The sequence below is a fragment of the Glandiceps talaboti genome, chromosome 20, assembly GCF_964340395.1.
Source record: "Glandiceps talaboti chromosome 20, keGlaTala1.1, whole genome shotgun sequence".
Taxonomy (NCBI): domain Eukaryota; kingdom Metazoa; phylum Hemichordata; class Enteropneusta; family Spengelidae; genus Glandiceps; species Glandiceps talaboti.
In genome coordinates, this window is record NC_135568.1 from 19,924,368 (window position 1) to 19,937,330 (window position 12,963).

At 38.1% G+C, this 12,963-nt stretch overlaps 1 protein-coding gene across 1 annotated transcript in view; it reads left to right on the forward strand.

Moving 5' to 3' along the window:
• Positions 1 to 12,963, forward strand: part of LOC144450646 (kalirin-like) — a 127,916-nt gene that overhangs the window by 78,363 nt on the left and 36,590 nt on the right. The window contains exons 4-7 of the mRNA XM_078141291.1: positions 5,823 to 5,934; positions 7,309 to 7,399; positions 7,704 to 7,805; positions 10,943 to 11,056. Coding sequence (XP_077997417.1) covers positions 5,823 to 5,934; positions 7,309 to 7,399; positions 7,704 to 7,805; positions 10,943 to 11,056 — 419 coding nt within the window. The remainder of the gene's footprint in view (positions 1 to 5,822; positions 5,935 to 7,308; positions 7,400 to 7,703; positions 7,806 to 10,942; positions 11,057 to 12,963) is intronic.

The following is a 12,963-nucleotide window of genomic DNA, read 5'->3' on the forward strand; positions in this document are numbered from 1 at the left end:
CGTGTGTGCGTGTGTGTGTGTATGCGTGTATGCGTAGTAGTTTTCGTGATCCATTTTCACTTTTACTGAAGTTACATGTACATTGTAGACTTTGAAAGACAACAGACAATGCTATCAATTATACCATGCATAAGCCAAAAAATATGTTCAGGTTCTGCTGTGTTCGAAATATGAATCAAACATTAAAAATTGTCATTACTTTCCCCTATTTTCCTTTGATGTTACTGGCGTGGGTATAATAATGTGTATTCTCCAATATTTGTCTTCATTTAGCCTGAAAATATTTGTGACCTATCAATTCAAAGTGTTTTCACTACGAGTCTAGTGACTCGTAGTCACAAAGGTCCCTTAGGTCATTTGTATTTTCCTTGGCTGAAAGAAGAAAAATGTTGGGGAATAACATCTAACTCTCCAGCAACCAAGCCATGTGAACAGTAAATATGGCAGCCAAGTTATTGCCAGTTTATGTTTCTTCCATGTTAAATTAAATGTATGTAATCCTAGTTTTGTACTCGTTCATCAACAATGCTACACACAGTGTAGTTAGAACTTTTAGCAGATATAGCTGAATTCTGTGATCACTATTTTGTTGTTCTATGGAGTTTTTGTCATAGATAACTCACCTTGACTATAGATTAATTACATAAAGTTATAAATAGACTTCTGTGCATGTGTTAATGCGTGATCATTTACAAAGCATTACAAATCAAAGTCCTGTTCCTCTTTGATTCAGTTTGCAAAATGATCATTACATTATACATAGTGATAAAAACAAAAGAAAGTATTAAATGGTGTATTCACAATAGAATCTAAGTTCTATTGTCAAAAATATTTCCTGTCAAATTTCTGATGTCAAGTTGCAATTGCATGTTACATTCAAATTCAATAGGTGCTATGCAAAGGTACTAAACATGGAGTCGTAAACAGCTGGACGACTTTATTTTTAAAAAAAACATGGTGTCAAGTAAAAGCTGTCAAGTAAATGCAGTCTGTGTGTAGGTGAACAGAATGAGAAGAACGGACTTCAGGGCCAACTTTAGCAGTCATTCAGTCGGTTTATTCAGTGTTTTGTCATGATGGGTGAATGGCTAGCGTGACCGGCTTGGAATCTACAGGTTGCAGGTTCGAGCCCCTTCACTGCCTGCTGTTTGTTTCTGAGTGGCTAAAGTCCTTGGGCAAGATTTGAACCACGACTGTGCCTCAGTCAACCCAGCTGTATAACTGGGGACCTGGTAGGATGTAGGTTGCAATGTGAAGGCTTTAATCCTATGCACTTAAATGGCTGCAATGGATTGTATGCTCCCCGGGGAGTTGAGAAAGACTAAAGGGCCGTTGTGCCATTCTGATCCGAGCCAGGGGTAATAATTGTAAAGCGCTTTGAGCACAGAGTGGGAAAAGCGCTATATAAGAAACCAACATTATTATTATTATTTAGCATATGTCAGATGATGAGGATGTGCCTGTGTGTCTGGAGGGGAGGGTATTATGGGTTTATGAAGGGATTTTTTTGATTGTTAAAAACAGGTGAAAAAGTGAGGGGGGGGGGGAGGGGTAGCTTATACATGCGCATGGGCGTAAAAATAGTTGAGTACCACAGTATCAAATAGGGGATTTCTTTTAAAACCGTTGGCTTTGAAAGTCTTCTTCAAGGTCAAACCTTGACCTGGCTAGCAAAATGGCGGCCATATTTGTGATAGACAAACACATTTTGCTTAATCCTGATACATTGTACATGTATGGACACCATTCCATTGTGTCTATCCTCACATTGTCGGTGATGGGTTTCTAATGAGACCATGACCTTTGACCTTGACTATCTTTCAAGGTGAAATGAATGAAAGTTTTCTTTCTATGTTAATTCAAGAAGTTGAATACAAAAACACTCTATATAAATGTGTATACCCAAAAGTCTATGACTTTGACTTCCATATTCAAGGTCAAATAGCAAATAGGTCAATGATTATGATGTTTTGTATCCAGAAACATCATTCAAATTTGCACAATAACTTTGCCATAAAACACACAAGTTGGAAAGTATGTCTTCGATTGATGACTTGTCGATAATGGTAGTAAGTAGTTAAAATATGCCAAAGTTCCAGTTAAAATCTATTTCATTACTTTAATACTAGGGTTTCCTGCCAATGTTTTTAGACCTAACGGGAAGTACCAGGAGGGGGCCATTATATTGGTTTCCATCAGTGAATGCATCCGTCTATCTATACATACATACATGCATGCACCCACTCATGCACCTTCATTTCTCTGAGCTGCATCAGCTGATTTACAACCAAATTACAAGCCATTCAGTCAGTTAGATATAACGTATATGAGATGACTGTGTCAGTCAGTTAGATATAACGTATATGAGGAGACTGTGTCAGTCAGTTAGATATAACGTATATGAGGCGACTGTGTCAGTCAGTTAGATATACATGTAAAGTATATGAGGGGACTGTGTCAGTCTGACAGTTAAACATAACGTATATGAGGGGACTGTGTCAGTCTGACAGTTAGATATAACGTATATGAGGGGACTGTGTCAGTCTGACAGTTAGATATAACGTATATGAGGGGACTGTGTCAGTCTGACAGTTAGATATAACGTATATGAGGGGACTGTGTCAGTCTGACAGTTAGATATAACGTATATGAGGGGACTGTGTCAGTCAGTTAGATATAACGTATATGAGATGACTGTGTCAGTCTGACAGTTAGATATAACGTATATGAGATGACTGTGTCAGTCTGACAGTTAGATATAACGTATATGAGATGACTGTCAGTCTGACAGTTAGATATAACGTATATGAGATGACTGTGTCAGTCTGACAGTTAGATATAACGTATATGAGATGACTGTGTCAGTCTGACAGTTAGATATAACGTATATGAGATGACTGTGTCAGTCTGACAGTTAGATATAACGTATATGAGGGGACTGTGTCAGTCAGCTAGATATAACGTATATGAGGGGACTGTGTCAGTCAGTTAGATATAACGTATATGAGGGGACTGTGTCAGTCAGTTAGATATAACGTATATGAGGTGACTGTGTCAGTCAGATATAACGTATATGAGGTGACTGTGTCAGTCAGTTAGATATACATGTAAAGTATATGAGGGGACTGTGTCAGTCAGATATAACGTATATGAGGGGACTGTGTCAGTCAGTTAGATATACATGTAAAGTATATGAGGGGACTATGTCAGTCAGTTTGACATAACCTATATGAGGTGACTGTGTCAGTCAGTTAGATATACATGTAAAGTATATGAGGGGACTGTGTCAGTCAGATATAACGTATATGAGGGGACTGTGTCTGATTAGTCCCCGTGGACGAAGTCCGGAACGGGGACTTATGGATTGGGTTCCGTGCGTCCGTCCGTCCGTGCGTCCCTCCGTCTGTCAGTCCGTCCGCAGCCGTTTCTTGGAGATGCCTGGACTGATTTTTTTCAAACTTGGTACAGGGGCAATATGCTATGGCATACATATGCACGTCAATTTGTTTTATGATACGATCCAATATGGCCGCCTAGCAACAATTTTGTTTGCAAATTTTCCCTGTCTAGAGCCATAACTCAGACATGCTTTAACAGATCTCATTCAAAGTTGGTATTAGGACAGTGTTCTATGACATACATGTGCATATTCATTGTTGTCATGATACGATCCAATATGGCCGCCTAGCAGCCATTTTGTTTGTGAATTTTCATGTCGAAAGCCAAATTAACTCAGACATGCTTGAACAGATCTCATTCAAAGTTGGTATTAGGACAGTGTTCTATGACATACATGTGCATATCCATTTTCATTGTGATACGATCCAATATGGCTGCCTGGTAGCCATTTTGTTTGCAAATTTTCATGTCCAAAGCCATAACTCAGACATGCTGTAACAGATCTCATTCAAAGTTGGTATTAGGACAGTGTTCTATGACATACATGTGCATATTCATTTTTGTCGTGATACGATCCAATATGGCTGCCTGCCAGCCATTTTGTTTGTGAATTTTCCATGTCCAAAGCCATAACCCAGACTCCATTTTCATCGTGATATGATCCCCCATACCCAACCAATCCTTTATTGTTGGAGGCATATTCCATGTCCAACAAGCACACACAACATATCTAAGTCTGTTTGTTTTAGGTTCACAAATGTCGTGTGATCAGAGTAGTGATAATTCCTTAAAACCCAATTATAGCGGGGACTATGTCATTCTCAATGACTTGTTGTTAGATATAACGTATATGAGGTGACTGTGTCAGTCAGTTAGATATAACGTATATGAGGAGACTGTGTCAGTCAGTTAGATATAACGTATATGAGGGGACAGTGTCAGTCAGTTAGATATAACGTATATGAGAGGGGACTGTGTCTGATTGTTAGATATAACGTATATGAGGGGACTGTGTCAGTCAGTTAGAGATAAAGTATATGAGGGGACTATGTCAGTCAGTTAGATATAACGTATATGAGGTGACTGTGTCAGTCAGTTAGATATAACGTATATGAGGAGACTGTGTCAGTCAGTTAGAGATAAAGTATATGAGGGGACTATGTCAGTCAGTTAGATATAACGTATATGAGGTGACTGTGTTAGTCAGTTAGAGATAAAGTATATGAGGGGACTGTGTCAGTCAGTTAGATATACATGTAAAGTATATGAGGGGACTGTGTCAGTCAGTTAGATATAACGTATATGAGGGGACTGTGTCAGTCAGTTAGATATACATGTAAAGTATATGAGGGGACTGTGTCAGTCAGTTAGATATACATATAACGTATATGAGGGGACTGTGTCAGTCAGTTAGATATAACGTATATGAGGGGACAGTGTCAGTCAGTTAGATATAACGTATATGAGGGGACTGTGTCAGTCAGTTAGATATAACGTATATGAGGGGACTGTGTCAGTCAGTTAGATATAACGTATATGAGGGGACTGTGTCAGTCAGTTAGATATAACGTATATGAGGGGACTGTGTCTGATTGTTAGATATAACGTATATGAGGTGACTATGTCAGTCAGTTAGATATACATGTAAAGTATATGAGGGGACTGTGTCAGTCAGTTAGATATACATAAAACGTATATGAGGGGACTGTGTCAGTCAGTTAGATATAACGTATATGAGGTGACTGTGTCAGTCAGTTAGATATAATGTATATGAGGGGACTGTGTCAGTCAGTTAGATATAACGTATATGAGGGGACTGTGTCTGATTAGTCCCCGCCGGACAAAGTCTGGACGGGGACTTATGGATTGGGTTCCGTCTGTCTGTGTGTGTGCGTGCGTGCGTGCGTGCGTGCGTCCGTCTGTCTGTCCGTCCGTCCGCAGCCGTTTATTGGCGATGCCTGGACCGAATTTTTTAAAACTTGGTACAGGGGCAACATGCTATGACATACATATGCACGGCAATTTGTTTTATGATACGATCCAATATGGCCACCTTTCAGCCATTTTGTTTGCGAATTTTCCCTGTCCGAAGCCATAACTCAGACATGCTTGAACAGATCTCATTCAAAGTTGGTATTAGGACAGTGTTCTATGACATACATGTGCATATCCATTTTTGTCTTGGTACTCATCCAATATGGCCACATGGCAGCCATTTTGTTTGCGAATGTTCCATGTCCAAAGCCATAACTCAGACATACTTGAACAGTTCCTTAAAACCCAATCATAGCGGGGACTGTCATTCTCATGACTTGTTAGATATAATATATATGAGGGGACTGTGTCTGATTGTTTGAATAGTCTTTTCCTTATTTCCTAAATTTATGATTTAATGTGAAACATTTGTCTTTGATTTGTTACAGGTGGTCGTGACAAGAGAGGAGGCCCTATTCTAACATTCCCAGCTCGTAGTGTGGAGAAAATTAAGTATGAAGAACTGAGAAAATTAATGATGTACTTAGCTAGTATACCTAGGTGAGTGATTATTAGTATGTTTCAAACTGGTATACCTAGGTGAGTGATTATTAGTATGTTTCAAACTAGTATACCTAGGTGAGTGTTTATTAGTATATTTCAAACCAGTGTAGTTAGGTTAGTGATTATTCGTGATGGAGTCAGAGATATAGCATTGTTTACAGTCAGAATATATTGTCTACACTGATGAAGTCAGATATGGGATTGTTTTACAGTCAGTATGTATTGTCTGAGTGAATAATAGTATGTCTTTGTCTTTGTTTACAGTGATGAAGTCAGAGATATAGGATTGTTTTACAGTTGGAATGTGTTGTCTTTGTTTATGTTTACAGTGATGAAGCCAGAGATATAGGATTGTTTTACAGTTGGAATGTGTTGTCTTTGTTTACAGTGATGAAGTCAGAGATATAGGATTGTTTTACAGTCGGAATGTGTTGTCTTTGTTTATGTTTTACAGTGATGAAGCCAGAGATATAGGATTGTTTTACAGTCGGAATGTGTTGTCTTTGTTTATGTTTTACAGTGATGAAGCCAGAGATATAGGATTGTTTTACAGTCGGAATGTGTTGTCTTTGTTTATGTTTTACAGTGATGAAGCCAGAGATATAGGATTGTTTTACAGTCGGAATGTGTTGTTTTTGTTTATGTTTTACAGTGATGACGTCAGAGATATAGGATTGTTTTACAGTTGGAATGTGTTGTCTTTGTTTATGTTTTACAGTGATGAAGTCAGAGATATAGGATTGTTTTACAGTCGGAATGTGTTGTCTTTGTTTACAGTGATGAAGTCAGAGATATAGGATTGTTTTACAGTCGGAATGTGTTGTCTTTGTTTATGTTTTACAGTGATGAAGCCAGAGATATAGGATTGTTTTACAGTTGGAATGTGTTGTCTTTGTTTATGTTTTACAGTGATGAAGTCAGAGATATAGGATTGTTTTACAGTCGGAATGTGTTGTCTTTGTTTATGTTTTACAGTGATGAAGCCAGAGATATAGGATTGTTTTACAGTTGGAATGTGTTGTCTTTGTTTATGTTTTACAGTGATGAAGTCAGAGATATAGGATTGTTTTACAGTCGGAATGTGTTGTCTTTGTTTATGTTTTACAGTGATGAAGTCAGAGATATAGGATTGTTTTACAGTCGGAATGTGTTGTCTTTGTTTATGTTTTACAGTGATGAAGTCAGAGATATAGGATTGTTTTACAGTCGGAATGTGTTGTCTTTGTTTATGTTTTACAGTGATGAAGTCAGAGATATAGGATTGTTTTACAGTCGGAATGTGTTGTCTTTGTTTATGTTTTACAGTGATGAAGCCAGAGATATAGGATTGTTTTACAGTTGGAATGTGTTGTCTTTGTTTATGTTTTACAGTGATGAAGCCAGAGATGTTGGATTTAGTGTAATTATTGATATGAGGCATTCAACATGGAATGGTGTTAAGCCATTACTTAAAGTGTTACAGGTATGTTCATTCCAAACTTTAACTTGCAACTTTATTCTTCAGTGGAATGTACTTTAAACTGTCATTTAACATGGCCATGGGTACTGTCACTTCAGTTAGATCTGAACTGTGAGGGCGCTGTTTGGTGAATAATCCTTCAAGTTTTGTGACTGCTATGCTATCCCGTGCAAGTAGTATAAGTACAGTGCATAGTTGTGAACCACAGAATCTTCTTTCTCATTATGTACATCATATGCCCTGTCATTTTGCAACATGAATGGAGACATTTTATTCTGTATATTTTATTTCTTGTTTAAATTTTCAGGAATGTTTTCCTAGTAACATCAACATGGCATATATTATCAAACCCGAGAACTTTTGGCAGAAACACAGAACTAGTCTTGGTAGCTCCAAACTCAAATTTGAGGTAAGGTTGTTTCCTTAAGGAATAATAAAAATGATAACAATAACACCCTGTGATACCATGATAGTGTTAACAGATTTACACTCTGCCGTACCATGATAGTGTTATCAGATTCCCACTCTGCCGTACCATGATAGTGTTATCAGATTCACACTCTGCCATACCATGATAGTGTTATCAGATTCCCACTCTGCCGTACCATGATAGTGTTATCAGATTCCCACTCTGCCATACCATGATAGTGTTATCAGATTCACACTCTGCCGTACCATGATAGTGTTAACAGATTCACACTCTACCATACCATACCATAGTGTTATCAGATTCACACTCTGCCATACCATGATAGTGATATCAGATTCACACTCTGCCATACCATGATAGTGTTATCAGATTCCCACTCTGCCATACCATGATAGTGTTATCAGATTCACACTCTGCCATACCATGATAGTGTTATCAGATTCACACTCTGCCATACCATGATAGTGTTATCAGATTCACACTCTGCCATACCATGATAGTGTTATCAGATTCCCACTCTGCCATACCATGATAGTGTTATCAGATTCACACTCTGCCATACCATGATAGTGTTATCAGATTCACACTCTGCCATACCATGATAGTGTTATCATATTCACACTCTGCTATACCATGATAGTGTTATCAGATTCCCACTCTGCCATACCATGATAGTGTTATCAGATTCCCACTCTACCATACCATGATAGTGTTATCAGATTCACACTCTGCCATACCATGATAGTGTTATCAGATTCACACTCTGCCGTACCATGATAGTGTTATCAGATTCCCACTCTGCCGTACCATGATAGTGTTATCAGATTCCCACTCTGCCATACCATGATAGTGTTATCAGATTCACACTCTGCCATACCATGATAGTGTTATCAGATTCACACTCTGTCATACCATGATAGTGTTATCAGATTCACACTCTGCCGTACCATGATAGTGTTATCAGATTCACACTCTGCCGTACCATGATAGTGTTTTCAGATTCCCACTCTGCCGTACCATGATAGTGTTATCAGATTCCCACTCTGCCGTACCATGATAGTGTTATCAGATTCCCACTCTGCCGTACCATGATAGTGTTATCTGATTCACACTCTGCCATACCATGATAGTGTTATCAGATTCCCACTCTGCCGTACCATGATAGTGTTATCAGATTCCCACTCTGCCATACCATGATAGTGTTATCAGATTCACACTCTGCCATACCATGATAGTGTTATCATATTCACACTCTGTCATACCATGATAGTGTTATCAGATTCCCACTCTGCCGTACCATGATAGTGTTATCATATTCACACTCTGCCGTACCATGATAGTGTTATCAGATTCACACTCTGCCATACCATATTGTTATCAGATTCACACTCTGTCATACCATGATAGTGTTATCAGATTCCCACTCTGTCATACCATGATAGTGTTATCAGATTCCCACTCTGCCATACCATGATAGTGTTATCAGATTCCCACTCTGCCGTACCATGATAGTGTTATCAGATTCACACTCTGCCGTACCATGATAGTGTTATCAGATTCACACTCTGCCGTACCATGATAGTGTTTTCAGATTCACACTCTGCCGTACCATGATAGTGTTATCAGATTCACACTCTGCCGTACCATGATAGTGTTTTCAGATTCCCACTCTGCCGTACCATGATAGTGTTATCAGATTCCCACTCTGCCGTACCATGATAGTGTTATCAGATTCCCACTCTGCCGTACCATGATAGTGTTATCTGATTCACACTCTGCCATACCATGATAGTGTTATCAGATTCCCACTCTGCCATACCATGATAGTGTTATCAGATTCCCACTCTGCCATACCATGATAGTGTTATCAGATTCACACTCTGCCATACCATGATAGTGTTATCATATTCACACTCTGTCATACCATGATAGTGTTATCAGATTCCCACTCTGCCGTACCATGATAGTGTTATCATATTCACACTCTGCCGTACCATGATAGTGTTATCAGATTCACACTCTGCCATACCATATTGTTATCAGATTCACACTCTGTCATACCATGATAGTGTTATCAGATTCCCACTCTGTCATACCATGATAGTGTTATCAGATTCCCACTCTGCCATACCATGATAGTGTTATCATATTCACACTCTGCCGTACCATGATAGTGTTATCAGATTCACACTCTGCCATACCATATTGTTATCAGATTCACACTCTGTCATACCATGATAGTGTTATCAGATTCACACTCTGTCATACCATGATAGTGTTATCAGATTCCCACTCTGCTATACCATGATAGTGTTATCATATTCACACTCTGCTATACCATGATAGTGTTATCAGATTCCCACTCTGCCATACCATGATAGTGTTATCATATTCACACTCTGCTATACCATGATAGTGTTATCAGATTCCCACTCTGCCATACCATGATAGTGTTATCAGATTCACACTCTGCTATACCATGATAGTGTTATCAGATTCCCACTCTGCCATACCATGATAGTGTTATCAGATTCCCACTCTGCCATACCATGATAGTGTTATCAGATTCACACTCTGCCGTACCATGATAGTGTTATCAGATTCACACTCTGCCGTACCATGATAGTGTTATCAGATTCACACTCTGCCGTACCATGATAGTGTTATCATATTCACACTCTGCTATACCATGATAGTGTTATCAGATTCCCACTCTGCCATACCATGATAGTGTTATCAGATTCCCACTCTGCCGTACCATGATAGTGTTATCAGATTCACACTCTGCCGTACCATGATAGTGTTATCAGATTCACACTCTGCCATACCATGATAGTGTTATCAGATTCACACTCTGCCGTACCATGATAGTGTTATCAGATTCACACTCTGCCGTACCATGATAGTGTTATCAGATTCCCACTCTGCCGTACCATGATAGTGATATCAGATTCACACTCTGCCATACCATGATAGTGTTATCAGTGTATAGTTCTGTATGTAGGAGTTTTATGTGTTTTATTTTTTGAGGTCACTAAACACTTTGCTTATAATGTACAGGAGACAGGCATACTTTGAAAGAATGTACTGACTGAATCTTTGTGTATGTTTTGCAGACTTCAATGATATCTCAGGAAGGACTGTATAGGTTTATTGATCCCTCACAGTTAACTCAAGATTTTGATGGTACTTTACCCTATGATCATGATGAATGGATTGAACTCAGGCAGGTTAGTATCATACTGTGCTGCTATCCTATTGAAGTGTGTTACTATACTATCATACTGTGCTGCTATCCTATCGGAATGTATTACTATACTATCATACTGTGCTGCTATCCTATCGGAATGTATTACTATACTGTCATACTGTGCTGCTATCCTATCTGAATGTATTACTATACTGTCACACTGTGTTGCTATCCTATCTGAATGTATTACTATACTATCATACTGTGCTGCTATCCTATCTGAATGTATTACTATACTATCATACTGTGCTGCTATCCTATCTGAATGTATTACTATACTATCATACTGTGCTGCTATCCTATCTGAATGTATTACTATACTATCATACTGTGTTGCTATCCTATCTGAATGTATTACTATACTATCATACTGTGCTGCTATCCTATCGGAATGTGTTACTATACTATCATACTGTGCTGCTATCCTATCTGAAAGTATTACTATACTGTCACTGTGCTGCTATCCTATCTGAATGTGTTACTATACTATCATACTGTGTTGCTATCCTATCTGAATGTATTACTATACTATCATACTGTGCTGCTATCCTATCGGAATGTGTTACTATACTATCATACTGTGCTGCTATCCTATCTGAATGTATTACTATACTGTCATACTGTGCTGCTATCCTATCTGAATGTATTACTATACTATCATACTGTGCTGCTATCCTATCTGAATGTATTACCATTCTGTCATACTGTGCTGCTATCCTATCTGAATGTATTACTATACTATCATACTGTGCTGCTATCCTATCTGAATGTATTACCATTCTGTCATACTGTGCTGCTATCCTATCTGAATGTATTACTATACTGTCATACTGTGCTGCTATCCTATCTGAATGTATTACCATTCTGTCATACTGTGCTGCTATCCTATCTGAATGTATTACTATACTGTCATACTGTGCTGCTATCCTATCTGAATGTATTACTATACTTTCATACTGTGTTGCTATCCTATCTGAATGTATTACTATACTGTCATACTGTGCTGCTATCCTATCTGAATGTATTACCATTCTGTCATACTGTGCTGCTATCCTATCTGAATGTATTACTATACTTTCATACTGTGTTGCTATCCTATCTGAATGTATTACTATACTGTCACACTGTGCTGCTATCCTATCTGAATGTATTACTATACTGTCATACTGTGCTGCTATCCTATCTGAATGTATTACTATACTGTCACACTGTGTTGCTATCCTATCTGAATGTATTACTATACTGTCATACTGTGCTGCTATCCTATCGGAATGTGTTACCATTCTGTCATACTGTGCTGCTATCCTATCTGAATGTATTACTATACTGTCTTACTGTGCTGCTATCCTATCTGAATGTATTACTATACTGTCATACTGTGCTGCTATCCTATCGGAATGTGTTACTATACTATCATACTGTGTTGCTATCCTATCTGAATGTATTACTATACTATCATACTGTGCTGCTATCCTATCTGAATGTATTACTATACTGTCATACTGTGTTGCTATCCTATCTGAATGTATTACTATACTATCATACTGTGTTGCTATCCTATCTGAATGTATTACTATACTATCATACTGTGCTGCTATCCTATCTGAATGTATTACTATACTGTCATACTGTGCTGCTATCCTATCTGAATGTATTACTATACTGTCATACTGTGTTGCTATCCTATCTGAATGTATTACTATACTATCATACTGTGCTGCTATCCTATCTGAATGTATTACTATACTATCATACTGTGCTGCTATCCTATCGGAATGTGTTACTATACTGTCATACTGTGCTGCTATCCTATCTGAATGTATTACTATATAGATATTTTAGGATTTTTAATTAATAAAACAACTTCACCATATTATGCTACTTTGC